At 36.7% G+C, this 17273-nt stretch overlaps 1 protein-coding gene across 4 annotated transcripts in view; it reads left to right on the forward strand.

The window, feature by feature from the left end:
• Positions 1-17273, forward strand: part of LOC132389643 (YLP motif-containing protein 1-like) — a 163778-nt gene that overhangs the window by 114178 nt on the left and 32327 nt on the right. For 2 of the 4 annotated variants that reach the window (XM_059962175.1, XM_059962186.1), the window contains exons 20-22: positions 2141-2274; positions 6198-6377; positions 9151-12948. The exons of the other annotated variants lie outside the window; for them this stretch is intronic. In XM_059962175.1, coding sequence (XP_059818158.1) covers positions 2141-2274; positions 6198-6344 — 281 coding nt within the window. In that variant the 3' untranslated portion in view covers positions 6345-6377; positions 9151-12948. Of the gene's footprint in view, positions 1-2140; positions 2275-6197; positions 6378-9150; positions 12949-17273 lie in introns of those variants that run through there. 4 annotated transcript variants of the gene reach the window in all.

Raw genomic sequence — 17273 nt, forward strand, 5'->3', positions numbered from 1 at the left:
GGCATGCCCTGGATGGTGAGGGACCCTCATGATGGATGCCACCAGCTTGAAGCTTTGCCTTGTTGAAGATATTCTTGATAATGGGGAGGCTAGTGCCCATGATGGAGCTGTCTGAATTTACAACTTTCTTCAGTTTTTTTTTTCTGATTCTGTGCATTGGACCCTCCTTTCAAGAGGGTGGTGCAACCAGTCACAATGCTCTCCACAATACATCTATAGAAATTCACTCAAGTCTTTGGTCACATACTAAATGTTCTCAAACTCCTAATGAAATACAGCTGCTGTTATACCTTCTTCATAATTGCATCAATATGTTGGGTTCAGGATAGGTTTTCTGAGATTTTGACACCCAGGAACTTCAAGCTGCTCACCCATTCCATGCTGACTAGCTTTGAAGTGAACCTTGGGTATCAAATCTCACTCATGACAGGGTGACAGACTTTTAATTGCATTTAAAATGGCCCAGCATTGACCTCAGTTCAGAAACATTTGAAGGTGTGTGATATAAACATGGACTCGTTAGGAGTGCTATAAATAGAATGTATTGACCAGTTTTTGAAGAGTTTCTTCAGTAAAGCAAAAATACTTAAGGTGGTTCTAATGAAGTTCTTTCTTTAGGGACTGACTGCATACAAAACAAATGTTAAAGAAATATACTGTTATTTATACTTCATTCCCTGCTATGGAATTTTTTCAGTAAACTTTAAATCACAGATATTAATATGCCGATGATGAGACTGATTAATTGTTTTGTAGCAACCTTGCAGATGAGAATTTTGATTAGTGCAGTGTACATTTATATCTACGCTACTCAGTGCACTCTACTGATAACAATAGATTAATTGCTTTAAACTCTGCCAGTATTTTTCATAGAATAAGATTGTGTAAATTCAATGTGATGCAACCTTGAATGTTTGTATTTTCAATTTGGTTCATAGTTAATTTTAAAAGAAATGAAGTAGTTACAATAATCTCATAGAAATAATACAACACACTGAAAAGTGCATTTTGTTAATTGGACTGGTGCCATTTGCAAATTCCCTGAGGTTAAAATGCATTATCTAGTTACATCTATCCTTCCAGATCTATTTTCTAGATCATAGATCATATGTTTTGTCCATTTTTCCAAGTGTTCCAGAATTTTACAAAATTGTTTATACTTTGATAACACAGACAACTTAACTTCCATAATGTACATTATTGTCTCCCTCAATATATAATGTACATTTATTTTACAATATTTCCAATGCAGTAGCAATTTGTTTTAAAAATATTGCCTTTAATTGAGCCCAGGAAACCATATGCAAGTATTCTTTGTGTAAAGTAACACTTATGATGTGATTTGATTGTGGTCACATTATTTGGCGTTAAGCAATGTTTGAAATGGCAAGCATATTACCTATAGGTAGTAATTTTCAAAAAGCGATTTTTGTTCTAATTCGTGATTTACTTTGGTATCATGGAAACCATGTAAAACGTTCTGTGTCATTCGGTGATAAAGATGAATTCACACACTACCAGCTGATGATTGTCACATTTTAAGAATGTCAATGTTACAATTTAACAGCCACTTAGTTTCTTCCCAGGAATGGCCACTATTTTTTAAATAGTATTCTGAAACTTTCCTGACATAATTGTGTACTATCTGAATCCTACAGATGGGGTTTAAAAATCAATATCCTACACAAACCATGTGTAATTTACATTTCGGAGATGCACATGACTGTCAACTCTAATTAGGACCAATTCTTTTAACTTAAATTTCAGCAGTAGAATATAAGTATTAGTAGGTTGGTTTTCTGTCCTCTCAATTCATCTATTTGCAAAAGCATTGCAGTTAGTTGGGAGAATTTATACAGGAAGTTTATAATCAATAAGAATTGTGTTGGTACAATAATATAGAAACACTAATGGGTTTAAAGAAGAGCCTGACTTATAATTTAATGGACTACATCAATAATCCATTCCTTGCCACTTTCATGGCCAATCAGCTATTAAATACAACAAGGGTGTTCTACTGTGAGCTCAACTGTAACACCATAAACATGTATGTATATTTGTATGAATATATACATATATTTCTTTCATCTTGTGCATTCAGTCCATGCCTGACTACAGAGCTTATGTTTTTGTTGTTCAGACAAGCTGGATGGTTTGAGGAGCAGCAACAAACGGAAGCGAGGTTGGCATGACAGTATTGCACACCAATTAGAAGATTACCTTCAGCTTCCTGATGACTATAACTCTCGCTCATCAGAACCTGGAAAGAAGCGGGTAAAAAAAATAAACTTAATTGCTCCTTTTCTGTATACGTGATGTACTGATTGATTCAACATATGAAGAATAAAAATACGTTTTCCTTGGGTGTTATGACTGAGCAAAAGAGGGAGATGAATCCATCATGGAACAAACTTAATTGTATTTTGTATATGTTTATCTTAAGTATCAGGTGTTCTTAGTACAGAACATATCAGAGAGAATACTTTTGGAGTATGAGCTGCTTGTTTTCCTTCCTAATCTTCAGTCTTTCCCCTGTCCAGATTTTAATGATTCCACTATTTTCTGGCAGTAATGTGAATAGTATTTAAGAGTAAGCTAGCCTTCATCTCTCTGTCAGAGAGGATAGCTGGCCATGTTTATAGCAATAGCAAATACCAAGCGGGAAAGAAAACATTAGCTTGAGTAATCAAGCTTGGTATCTCTTAGATGTGCATTGAAAAATTATGTTTGCAAAGGATTACACTGTTTCTAGATTACAGTATATATTTTTTATTTTGACTAGGGAAGTTCTCAAGGCATGATAAAGTCACAGTGGAATAGTAGGGAATGTGAATGAAATTGAAAAGTCCTGTCAGTCTTTATAAAAGATTTTTTGAGAATTGGGAAAAACCTGCATTTCCAGTGAAAGAACTCATTGCCACAGATGGATAATCAGCTATTGCCTCACAGCTTCGTGTTCAATCCAGACTTCCGGTGCTGTCTGTGAGGAGTTTATATGTTCTCCTCTTGACTACTTGTATTTATACTCACATCCCAAAAGTATGCAGATTAGTAAATAATTTAGCTGCAATTGATTGTCTCTATTATCTAAAGGAGTAGCAGAATCTAGGGGGCAATTGATAGGAATGTGGGAAGAATAAAAGGCATAAATGTAAGACTAGCTTTATATAATAAGTGTTCTGATTGTTGGCGCAGTCAATAGGTCCAGAGATTTGTTTCTGTTTTGTATTTCTCCATGACCTTGTTGCAAAGAAGTATTATGTTTACAATCTGAAAAAAACCTATAATTATCATTATACATTTTCTGAAAGTATTTGCAGAAGGGACTGAAGTTATCCATGGATGTTGTGTACATCTTGCTAACAATTCACTAATATTAATTCACTAAGAACTGTAACTGCAGAATTTCAGGGCTGAATGAAGTTAACAGTTTTATGGCTCAGTTGTTAAATTCAAAATGCTGTCCAATTAGTTTAAAAAAATGATCTGTTGAACTACTAAATCAACTTTTTGTTTATTTGTCTTTTAGAATCTAAGTGTCAGAAAGAACAGCATATACTCACCTATAAATAGTGGCATACAAAAGTTTGGGCACCCTTGGTCAAAATTTCTGTTACTGTGAATAGCTAAGCGAGTAGAAGATGACCTGATTTCCAAAAGGCATAAAGTTAAAAATAACACATTTCTTTAATATTTTCAGCAAGATTACTTTTTTTATTTCCAGCTTTTACAGTTTCAAAATAACAAAAAAAGGAAAAGGGCCTGAAGCAAAAGTTTGGGCACCCTGCATGGTCGGTACTTAGTAACACCCCCCTTTGACAATTATCACAGCTTGTAAGCGTTTTCTGTAGCCAGCTAAGAGACTTTCTGTTCTTGTTTGGGGGATTTTCTCCCATTCTTCCTTGCAAAAGGCTTCTAGTTCTGTGAGATTCTGGGCTGTCTTGCATGCACTGCTCTTTTGAGGTCTATCCACAGATTTTTGATGATGTTTAGGTTGGGGAACTGTGTGGGCCATGGCTAAACCTTCAGCTTGCGCCTCTTGAGATAGTCCATTGTGGATTTTGAAGTGTGTTTAGGATCATTATCCTGTTGTAGAAGCCATCCTCTTTTCATCTTCAGCTTTTTGACAGTCGGTGTGATGTTTGCTTCCAGAATTTGCTGGTATTTAATTGAATTAATTCTTCCCTCTACCAGTGAAATATTCCCCGTGCTGCTGGCTGCAACACAAGCCAACACATGATCAATCCACCCCCGTGCTTAACAGTTGGAAAGATGTTCTTTTCATGAAATTCTGCACCCTTTTTTCTCCAAACATACCTTTGTTCATTGCGGCCAAAAAGTTCTATTTTAACTTCACCAGTCCACAGGACTTGTTTCCAAAATGCATTAGGCTTGTTTAGATGTTCCTTTGCAAACTTCTGATGCTGAATTCTGTGGTGAGGATGCAGGAAAGGTTTTCTTCTGATGACTCTTCCATGAAGGTCATATTTGTGCAGGTGTCACTGCACAGTAGAACAGTGCACCACAACTCCATAGTCTGCTAAATCTTCCTGAAGGCCTTTTTGCAGTCAAACGGGGGTTTTGATTTGCCTTTCTAGCAATCCTATGAGTAGTTGTCTTGGAAAGTTTTCTTGGTCTTCCAGACCTCAACTTGACCTCCACCGTTGCTGTTAACTGCCATTTCTTAATAACATTACAAACTAAGGAATTGGCTACCTGAAAACACTTAGCTATCTTCTTATAGCCTTCTGCTGTATGGGCATCACTTATTTTAATTTTCAGTGTGCTAGGCAGCTGCTTAGAGGAGCCCATGGCTGCTGATTGTTGGGACAAGGTTTGAGGAGTCAGAGTATTTATAAAGCTTTGAAATTTGCATCACCTGGCCTTTCCTAACGATGTCTGTGAGGAAGCCATAGCCCTAACAAGCTAATTAAGGTCTGAGACCTTGGTAAAAGTTATCTGAGAGCTCAAATCTCTTGGGGTACCCAAACTTTTGCATGGTGCTCCTTTTCTTTTTTTCACTCTAAAATTGTAGAAGACAAAAGTAATACACTAATCTTGATGAAAAAGTTGAAAAGAATGTTTCATCTTTAACTTTATGACTTTTGGAGATCAGTTTATCTTCTACTCACTTAACTATAACTATTCACAGTAACAGAAATTTTGACCAGAGGTGCCCAAACTTTTGCATGCCACTGTATATTTGCACTCAAGAAGATGATTATGAGCTGCTGTTTTGAACTTGTACATTCCAATAGGAGCCTGTATACTCACTTACAATATCCATATCACTGTATCGGAATCCATAATACCTTGCTGTCAACGATGACCTCTGGAATAATAGTTTAAGATTTTAATCTTTGCTCCTAATTTCCTCCATAATAATCTCATTCAACAAGATAGTTATCTCTTCCAGTGCCTCATATCTAATTAAACTGGCTGTATGGCATTTGTTGGAAATCTGGTCATCTTGGTTAAGGCACTTAGGCCATGCAGTGATGAAGGAATGCCAATATGTCTCAAATTCTGAATAATATGTAGCTAAGTGGGGACCATTCAGGTGGTAGTATTTCCATGTACCTAAGTTGTTGCCGCCTTTAGTGGTAGAGATCCTAAGTTTGGAACATGCAGTAGCCTAGGCATGTGAGAGCTTTTTACATATTGAGACTGGTGGTTGAAGATGTGAATGGTTTAGCCGGTAGGTGGGACCTGAAAACTATTAGCCCTTTCCAATGTTGGGTCTGAACTTATACAAACTAACTTCTCTAAATGTTCTGTTTATTACTGATACTGAAATGTGATAAATGGCACTGTTGGCCATTATGAGTATTACTGGAGTTGTACTCAACTAGACTACCAAATATACTGTTTTTGGTCAAAAATAAACATTAACAAATGCAAGTGTTACCATATTCAGTCATAATAGGCCAATTTTTAAGCAATCAAATTTTTAAAAAATTGACCAATGAGTTATTTCTCAACTTTTTTGTGAAGTTATTTGTTCTCTTTTAGACATGGTAAAGTTCTGGTGGGGCAGATAGCTACAGTTTTAAAGAAATCCAACATGCAAATTAACTTGTATAATAAATTGTGAAACATGACTATTTCTGCATAGTACTTTAAATGACTAATTTGCCTCAGGTGGGAAGGCGGGAAGTAACATTTATCTGAACTGCCCCCCCCCCCATATGCTTTAGGTGAGATGGGCAGATTTGGAAGAGGAGAAGGATGCTGAGCGCAAACGAGCCATAGGATTTGTGGTTGGACAAACAGACTGGGAGAAAATTACAGATGAAAAAGGCGAATTAGCACAGCGAGCATTGAACCGAACTAAATATTTCTAAAGAAACGTTCAAATTGTGATTTTTTACAATGAGGTAAGTAGTAATCAAAATAAAATTATGTATTTAAATTGTGACACAAAGGTTATGGGAATGTGTATTGTCAATTGGAGGTTGACTATGTGCTTCACTGGTTGTAAGCATCCAGGCAGAGTTAGTAATTTTGTTGCAAATGCTTGGAATGAGAAGACCATCTTTTAAACATTTAAGCATTTGTACTTGGTGTAGTACTAGACGATAGGATCCCAATTTTAATAATTTGGATTCTATGTGGAAAGAAGCTAGAAATTAAATTTTAATGGATTGAGGCCTGCCCATTTTTCCATTTCTAAAAAGTACATTTTTTTTAATGGGTTAAAAAACACTACCAAGTACTTGTTGGGCTGATTTTCTGATGTGAAATGTTATATATGGGAGAATTACAAAAGCAGGCAAGTTAATGAATTACTGCATTTGCCTGGACAAGGAAGGAAGGATGTGGCAGAAGTAACACAAAGTAAAATACTGAAAGGATGGATTACATTCAAAAAGCAAAAGGGCCAGAAATAGTGATGGAATAGAGAAGCACACTTCTTTCAGCTGGAAGAAAGGAAACACTTGAAATATCATAAGTCACTTCTATTTCAGCAGCCTGCAAAGTCATGGCTTGTAAAATTTCTTTATGATCCCGCACAAACATTGTGCTTTAAGTAGTTCTACCTCTTCATGTCACAACTCTTCTCTTATTTCTGGTGCAAATATACAAAATCTATATACATTGCCTTTTTTGAAATTTCATGCCAGTTTTGTAATAGAAGGCATGGTAGTTCAGCAATGGCCCAGCCAATCTCCCCTGCAGAATCATTGCTACCATAGTTCTATTAATCCTGCTTCAAAATATGCTTTCTGTAAACTACAATTTTTGTCCATTGATGCTGAGATACATCCGAGATGTGCAGGAACAGATATTCAGTGATGTAATCTGGGGTCACCAGGTGTTTCGGATCCTTCCAGACACCCTCACCCGGGTGACTCAACCAGGGGTTGATCAGGCCCCAGCTTGTGTCCCAGCAGCATTGATCCACAGGTCACCACACCTCTTGATCCATAACCAGGGATTGCTCAGCGGCCTCTGTGACTTTCCTGATTGCTCTTTTCCTTCCAGTAATTAGGAAGTAAGATTTCCAATGAAGCAAATTCCTCTCAAATCTGACATTTTACAACTTTAATTCATAGCCAATTATATTTTGTACAAATCTGACTCTTTTAAATACAAAATTCAGAAATAATAGCAGTTTTTGCACATGGGCAAATGAAATGTGAGCAGCAATTATCTCATTCTGCCAAGACTTCTTGAGATCAAGTTTTCAACAATATTATTTTCTGCCAGTTAACTTTACAATATGGTTCTTAAATTATAACTTCTGTTTTGAAATTTTCCTTTTCCCTGAAGAATTTTCTTGGATAAGTGGCATAACTCTTGGTGCTGCTACATTACAACTTCAGTGACCTGAGATCAATTCTGATCTCCATTATTATCTGTGTAAAGATTGCATAATCTCCCTGTGACCAGGTGGTTATTGAGTCATAGAAAAGTACAGCACAGCAACAGGACTTTCAGTCCATCTAGTCTGTGCAGAACCATTTAAATTGCCTACTTCCATTGACCTGCACTGGAATCATAGCTCTTCATGCCACTACCATCCATGTACCTATCCAATCTTCTCTTAAACGTTGTAATTCAGCTCCCAGGTAACACTTGCATTGGTAGCACATTCCACACTCTCACGACTCGAGTGAAGAAGTTTCATCTCATGTCCTCTTTAAATTTTTCACCTTACACCCTTAACCCAGGACTTCTGGTTGTAGGCCCACCAAACTTCAGAGGAAAAGTCTTGCCTGCGTTTACCCTATCTATACTCCTCATAATTTAGTATATCTCTATCAAACCTGCACTCAAATCTTTTAGGTTCCAAGGAATAAAGCCCTAACCTCTTCAATCTTATAACCCAGGTCTTCCAAACCCGCCATCATCCTTGAATTTTTTTTCTATACTCTTTCAAACTTCCTTGCATCTTTCCTGTAAGTGGGTGACCTAAACTGCACACAGTACTCCAAATCAGGCCTCACCAATGTCTTATACAACTTCAACATAACATTCCATCTCCTGTACTCAGTATTTTGATTTATGGAGGATAATGTGCCAAAACCCTATCTACCTGTATCACCCCTTTCAATGAATTATGGGCCTGTATTTCCAAATCCCTCTTATCAATCACATTCCTCAGTGCCCTGAGGGGTTACGTCCAGTTATATCCAGTTCCTCCATTTTTCACTAATATCCCAAAGTTGATGAGACAATTGGCTACTGTAAATAATGTTTTGTGAGCGTAGGTAGTAGAAGAATCAAGAGAAGTTAACAAGTTACAGAAAATTAAATGAGTGAATGCTCTGAGAGTGGACATAGACTTGATGGATCAAATAGCTGCCTTCTCCATCCTCAGAATATATGAATAGGTTAACATCTCAAAAGATCCTGTTTTCACTATATGTGCATTTGCTCCTGTGATTGTAATTCCATCACCCTGAGGATGTAGTTGGCACACTTATTAACCTGCTAAACTTTTTGCATACTTTCTGAGTTAATACAATCTCAACTTAATGAAGGGAGACCAGAATATAGTTCATCTAAGGACAGATCCAATGTATACTATGTTTGCAGTCATGGTATTGTTAAATATTTAATAACAATCAATAATGTGAAACTGTTCAACTTAATTGTTTTGTAATAATTGGATTAAATGTAACAATTTTTCCATTTACTTTGTAGGCTCCGCAGTAACAGTGGAGGATAACAGCAAGAAATCTTTCGTAATGGTTGGGCAGACAAGAATTTTGCGACTTTAGAGTTTTTTGTTTTATTGTTACAGTCAACGTACGAGCATTAGACTATTGGTGGTTAACTTATCTTAGCAGCCTGTGAGAAATTTTTTAAAAACTTAGTTGATAGTGTCATTAAAATCTAAGTTGAAACCACACTAATTGCAATCCAGTGTGTCCTGGGCCTGCTATCATGGCTTTGCTTCATCAGCTCGATTTTTTTATATGTTGTATTAATGTACTGTTTCTTGCTCTGTCCAAACCAATTGTAATTTTAAGGAGCAATAAAGCTTACTTGAAACCATGGAACAGTTCAAGTGTCAACACAGCATGGGTATTCCAACATACGTGTGTTTATTAAGTGTTCAGTTTTTCTGTTTTCAGTTTGAAATTTCATGCCAGAATTTTGATTTAGGTCACTGAATTCTCTTGCCAAAGAAGCACCCCAATTTTGTTAACACTTGGAAGAAGTTGTAGGTAGTGAGCCATTTCTGTTGGTGCATGGGGAAAGTGTGTGCTGTTCATTGATGCCACATGCCTGGGTTGCGCACAGTTCCAATGCCAGTTAAAAGAATAGTTTGTGCAAAATGAACTGAGACTACCATGGGTACCAAAATGGAGAATATTGTCTTAATATAACTACAGATTATTTTGTGCTCTGCTGTAGACATTCCCCATTTACTCACAGAATGCAGCTGTGTAAAAGGGGTATGACTGAGAGTGAAAAGTTGTAGATCAACTACATATTAAAAATTGTGCAATATTAATTCAGAATTAAATCTTAAAATTGTATAGATTTGTTAGAATTTCTAAAGCATTTTGAATTCTGTTTTGGAAGATAGTATTCCAAAATTATATTTTTTGCAAAAGAGGAAAACATGACATTCCATATGGTTTTCCGTTACTGATGAAATATATAATCATTTCAAATCTACAGAAACCAGCTTCTTTATGTCAATTACATTCAAAACACATTAATTATTGATTTCAATGTTGCTGTAAAACAATTAGATTTTTGTACCTGTGATAGTAAATTATATAGTACTGAATAATTCTACTATCGAAGCTAGCTATAAACAACCAACGTAATAATTTACATTTTTAAATGGTGTTGCACTGCTGGAGAAAAGAGATTTCTGTTATGTAAGTGTTTCGCAGTAACTAGAAAATACCTTGAGTATTGATTCAACATATTTGACAATATTACTTTCACACAATTTGGTAAATATTGAAAATGAGTATATATGGAACTTAAATATCACCATCATATTTTGTTAAAATCAGATGTGGATAAGAACTTCATTTAAAACACTCCTTTATGTTCAGTATTTTTGGAATTTAATTGGTTTCTGTTGAAAATGATCATACTATCTACAAATTATGTTTGTACCTCCTTATTGAAGAATTACTGCTTTTGGCCTTCTGTGGCTTGCTTTCTCTGACCTGGAACCAGGATAGATTTCTAACAGAACTTGCATTATTACAAGTTGACCAAATCATCATTCACCATCTGTTTCGTCTGTACTTTGTGAATATTGAATTTTCATTTGCAGTAATTGATTTCCTTATATTCTTAGTTTACTTAGTAAATAAATATCCGAAGAACCATCCATACACCGATGGGAAGTATTCTTCATTGGGAAATTTAGTTTTGTTATCATATATGAATTAGCCAATGTGTTCATTTTTGCTTCAAATGTATTTTGTGACCTAAAGTAGAAGTGCATCATTAGGATTATGCAGAACATGTCCTCATGGAATGTGAAACAATGTTGAAAGACCTGCATGTAGTAATGAAATAATATCGTACACCTCTAGCAAGTTTTGTTAAGTGTTCACTGAGCAGTTATAACAGCATGAACTCTTGAGTTGCAATTCATTATTATAACACAAGCTGAACTGAGCAAATGTTTTATTATTCTTTGATGGCAAAGCTACCATAAAAATGCCCATCTCCTAATTGCTGCTATGAAGATGATAGGCATTTTCTTATTTTTTTTCTTCTGTGCTGCTGGGTTTTGAGGTCTGGAACTTTTGAAGATGCAGAGATGATATATATACCACTCGGTATTTGGCATAGAGAAGAACTTGCAGTCAATGAACTTTCAGTATGCCTACTGCTAATTTATTTACAGTCTCATTGGCATTGCTTCACCTTCCCTGAATGCCATATCATCCTATTTAAGGGAACAATTAAAATACTCAGTGGCTCCTTTATTAGGTACATCTGCTTGTTAATGGAAATATCTAATCAGCAGCAACTCAATACGTAAAAACATGGTCAAGAGGTTCAGTTAATTTTCAGAACAAAAATCGGAATGGCAAAAAATGTGATCTAAGTGACTGACCGTGGAGTGATTGTTGGTACCATTTAGGGTGGTTTGACTATCTTAGAAACTGCTGGTCTCCTGAGATTTTCACTCACAAGTTTACAGAGAATGGCGTGAAAAGCAAAAGAAAAACATCCAGTGTCACTTCTTTGGGTGATGACGCCTTGTTAATGAGAGAAGTCAGAGAAGAATGGCCAGACTGGTTTAAGCTGACAGGAAGGCAACAGTAACTTAAATAAGCACGCATTACAACAGTGGTGTGCAGAAGAGCATCTTTGAACATACATTGTGTCAAACCTTGAAGTGGAAGGGCTACAGCAGCAGAAGACCACACCAGATTCCACTCGTGTACCGAATAAAGAAGTCACTGAGTGTATGTTCTAACAAATTGGTTTTGTGAGTCACAACTGGAAGAGAAGCAAAAGAATCTCTCATTGGACTGAATTTGACTGTATGATTTTGACTGAGAACTTAATGTAGTGTTTTATCCAAGAAGGCAAATGTAAAAGATTGCTGCAATACATTATCACTAAGTATTTTTAAATAATTTGGCCTTTCGATTATGGGAAGAATAGATTGTTTAAATTTTTTGTCTAATTGGAATAATAAGGGTTTAATTGATGCTTCATACTACATGACACAATTAATTTAATTCCTTTATAACAGTTACAACTCAGCAGTGGACCTGCTATAGTTGCTATTTTTGCTTCTAATTAAATCATTTGGAAAAAGTTGCTTGTAAATAATTTTCATGGATTATATTTGCATTTGTGCCATGATAAGTAACTGAGGGAAGACATTAATCATTACTAAGATTTTGTAGATCAAGAAGTATGTTTTCTAAGAAAAGCTTCCAGATTTCTATATTGCATCATAGCAAAATGAACCTTCTTGTGCACTAGTAGAGCTAAAGAAATAAGTGGAAGTACAAAATCTGTTGGCAGTCTTCTGTTCATTTTTGCTGTCATTTTTCACTTTTGCTATAATGTTGCTGAGTTTTTCCACTTGTGCTCACTTGAAAGATTGATCATAAAATTAAAGCAAACTACCCTACTGGCCATTAATTTAAAAAATCTACTTGCAGTAGATTTGCAGCATATTGATCAGAATTTGAGTATAAATAGTTCTGTAATGATCAATAGCCAGCCAAAATTTACAAGCTTTAAATGATTGTGTTAGTGACTTTGAAAAATCGGCAATTGCAACACATAGGAAAGAGATTTTGAAGATATCCTCAAGAGAAATTTCCTGGAATCAGATTCTTAACAAAAACTGGTGATACAGTCTAATAATAGATTTGTTATTTTTCCTCCCACCATCTTTTAAAGTATGTCAAGTGTGTATCCTCGAAATGTTCAGTATTTTATAAGATCAGATGCTTTTCAATGAATAAATATTTAATGGTAATGCAGTTTGAATCTTAATGAGTTCATCATTTAATTACATTACTCTCTGCAATGCTGAACCTGATGCCCTTAAGTTTTATTACTGTTACAAGATTTTACAGGAAGGCCAGTGGTATGAATCAGTATTTTAAACTTCCAATAAAGTATTACACCAGAGTTCTCGCTCCTTTGCACTGTACTTTCCTTTGAGAACTAAGGAGCAGAAGTGAATCAGACATGATGATCTTTATTCAGAAAGATCAAAGTGAAGCGTGCAAGCCAGATATGACTCTTTTTATGTTTCAAGTGTGGTTCTCACATTGATGGCAAATGCACTCTTAATTACAGATGTTCATGTACATAATGGCAGTACAATGAAATCCTGCATGTATTAGTCTCTAACCTTGGCTTATGTACTTAGGGGGCTGGATGTTGGGGATTATTACAACTAATGCAATTGGCTTTAGTGTCGCATCTCAGGATTAAGATTTGAGAAGGGCACAATCAGATTGAATTCAACTATTGTGGTGAAGGTTCCTCGTCAGCTTTTGATCTCAACATAATATTTCTGTAAAATACAGGACCAGTGTATCAGTCTCACCTTCCATAAATGTTAGTTGTTCCATGGATTCACTTTATGATTCCATGGATAGCAATGACATCATCTGATTTAGCAGAAAGAAGAATATGGAAGTCTTAAGAGATGGAGGATGGTTTCATATTCTTTGTTAAAATGGTTTAATTTCTGTGTTTTATCTGTAAAGTGTGATTCACTAAGCAGGGCACAAAATGAATCTCAAGTTTTCATCTTCATATCCAGGGTCTGAATTTAGGAATGGTAATGTAATCAAATAAAAGTTTTGCTTAATCAGCCAGCAGACAAGCTGGCAGAAGATCTAAGGATATTTTTGTTTTCTCAAGGAGAATCAAAGTCAGTTGGAAAATACAAATGGTGTTACAGAAATTGCTGCAATTTTAGATGAAATTAACGCATCACAAAACTTGTTAATAAATTCCACTTTCCTATAGATTTAAGACCAGGACAGAATCTCAACCCCTCCAGCTTAATCTTGTAGCTAGGTGTTGTGTTGTACTGCAATTGTTTGGTTATTTGCTATATATTTTACAGTTAAAAAAGTAGGAATAAAAATTGTGTGCCACTTCCAGTTTTTGAACTTGAATTTTGCCACACCCAACTTCAAAGATCAGCCAATAAATTTGGCCTCTCTTTACCAGTAATGTTTCACCACCTACATTCACACTTCAGTTGTCATGTGGTGCAAAGAAGCTGCAAATATTTGAAGACTTTGTAATACCATGCCAAAAATTTGGGACTGCGAGAGTGGACCCATATTTTCCTAAAGTTGGACTGAAGTGCTTAATGGAGGAGGCAGGGGTGGAAGAGAAGCAATTCATCTATACACTCAGAAGGCAGTAGGAAGAAATGGCAGTGGTGGACAATTCTAGGAGTCAAGGCATCAGGAAGTTGAAGACTTTTTTGTCACCAGGGAGTAAGTAATCCTGTGTATTCAAGGTAAGTGTATTTTCAAGTACACTATCAGCCAGGTGTGTTCAAAGACATTTTCAATCTCTTTACTACAGTTGGAAGTTCCTACCTACTTCTAAAGGACAACAATTATACCAATGCCTCAGAAGATCAAGGTGAGCTGCCTTAATGATTATCATCCAGTAGCACTTACGTCTACGGTGATGAAGTGCTTTGAGAGGTTGGTTATGGCTAGAATTAACTCCTGTCTCAGCAAAGACTTGGACCTACCGCGATTTGCCTATTCACACGTAGATCTACAGTGGATGCAATCTCATTGGCTCTTTATACAGCCTTGGATCACCTGGATAATACCAATACATGCCAGGATGCTACTATTTGATTGTAAATCAGCATTTAAAACATTTATTCCTACAGTTCTGATCGAAAAGTTCCAGAAACTGGGACTCTCTGCCTTCCCTCTGCAACTGGATCCCCAGCTTCCAAACCAGAAGACTACAGTCTGTGTGGATTGGAAGTAAAATCTCCACTTCACTGGTAATCAACACTGGCGCATCTCAGGGATGTGTGCTTAGCCCACTGCTCTAGTCTCTGTACACCCCTGATTGCGAGATGAGGCACGGTTCAAATGCCATCTATGAATTTGCAGATGATGCAACTACTGCTGGCAGAATTTGAGATGGTGGTGAAATGGCATACAGGAGCAAGATATATCAGTTAGTTGAGAGTTGTCACAGCAACAACCTTGCACTCAATGTCATTAAGACTAAACAACTTAATGTAGACGTCAGAAAAGGTAAGGCAAGGGACACACACATGGAGGGATCAGAAGTGGAAGGAGTGAACAACCTGAAGTTGCTAGATGTCAATATCTTTGAGGATCTAACATATCAATGCAGCTACAATGAAAGCATGACAGTAGCTTCATTTCATTAGGAGATTTGGTATGTCACCAGGCACACAGATTTCTAGTTTTACCATGGAGAGCATTCTGACTGGCTGGTATGGGGGGGTGGGGGGTGGGTGTTGTTCCTGTACAGGGTTGAAATAAGCTGCAGAGAGTTGTAAACTCAGCTCCATCATGGGTACTAACCTCTGTAGTATTCAGGACATCTCCAAGGAGTGGTGCCTCAAAAAGGCAGTGTCCATTATTAAGGATCCCCCTCCCCCATAACCTAGGCTATGCCTTGTTCTCATTATCACTATCAGGAAGCTTGAAAGCACACACTCAAACATTCAGGAACAGCTTCTCTGCCATCCGATTTCTGAATGGTCATTGAACCCATACACATTACCTCATTACTTTTTTGATTCTATTTTTGTACTAATTTAATCTAATATATATAGTGGGATGCAAAAGTTTGGGCATCACTGGTCAAAATTTCTGTTACTTTGAATAATTGAGTGAATAGAAGATAAACTGATCTCCCAGAGTCATAAAGTTAAAGATGAAATATTCTTTTCAATATTTTCAGCAAGATAAGTATTATTTTGTTTTTTAAGTGGGAAAAAAAGAAAAGGAACACCATGCAGAAGTTTGGGTACCCCAGGAGATTTGAGCTCTCAGATAACTTCTACCAAGGTCTCAGACCTTAAATAGCTTGTTAGGGCTATGGCTTCCTCACAGACATCGTTAGGAAAGGCTAGGTGATGCAAACTTCAAAGCTTTATAAATACCCTGACTCCTCTAACCTTGTCCAAACAATCAGCAGCCACGGGCTCCTCTAAGCAGCTGCCTAGCATTCTGAAAATTAAAATAAATAATGCCCACAAAGCAGGAGAAGGTTATAAGAATATAGCAAAGTGTTTTCAGGTAGCCGTTTCATCAGTTCATAATTTAATTAAGAAATGGCAGTTAACAGCAACGGGGCGGTCAAGTTGCGGTCTGAAAGACGAAAACTTCCCAAGAGAACTACTTGTAGGATTGCTAGAAAGGCAAATCAAACCCCTGTTTGACTGCAAAAGACCTTCAGGAAGATTTAGCAGACTCTGGAGTGGTGGTGCACTGTTCTACTGTGCAGTGACACCTGCACAAATATGACCTTCATGGAAGAGTCATCAGAAGAAAACCTTTCCTGCATCCTCACCACAAAATTCAGCATCGGAAGTTTGTAAAGGAACATCTAAACAAGCCTGATGCATTTTGGAAACAAGTCCTGTGGACTGATGACGTTTTTGGCCACAATGAGCAAAGGTATGTTTGGAGGAAAAAAGGTGCAGAATTTCATTAAAAGAACACCTCTGCAATTGTTAAGCATGGGGGTGGATCGATCAATGTGTGGGCTTGTGTTGCATCCAGTGTCACAGGGAACATTTCACTGGTAGAGGGAAGAGTGAATTCATTAAATACCAGCAAATTCTGGAAGTAACATCACACCAACTGTAAAAAACTGAAGATGAAAAGAGAATGGCTTCTACAACAGGATAATGATCCTAAACACACTTCAAAATCCACAATGGACTACCTCAAGAGGCGCAAGCTAAAGGTTTAGCCACGGCCCGCACAGTTCCCCAACCTAAACATCATCAAAAATCTGTGGAAGAGCAGTGCATGCAAGACAGCCCAAGAATCTCACAGAACTAGAAGCCTTTTGCAAGGAAGAATGGGTGATAATTCCCCAAACAAGAATTGAAAGACTCTTAGCTGGCTACAGAAAGTGGTTACAATCTGTGATACTTGTCAAAGGGATTGTTACTAAGCACTGACCATGCAGGGTGCCCAAACTTTTGCTTCGGGCCTTTTTTTTATTTTGGAACTGTAAAAGATGGAAATAAAAAAGTAATCTTGCTTAAAATATTAAAGAAATGTGTCCTCTTTAACTTTATGCCTTTTGGAAATCAGGTAATCTTT

This window comes from Hypanus sabinus, chromosome 2, assembly GCF_030144855.1.
Source record: "Hypanus sabinus isolate sHypSab1 chromosome 2, sHypSab1.hap1, whole genome shotgun sequence".
Lineage (NCBI taxonomy): Eukaryota > Metazoa > Chordata > Chondrichthyes > Myliobatiformes > Dasyatidae > Hypanus > Hypanus sabinus.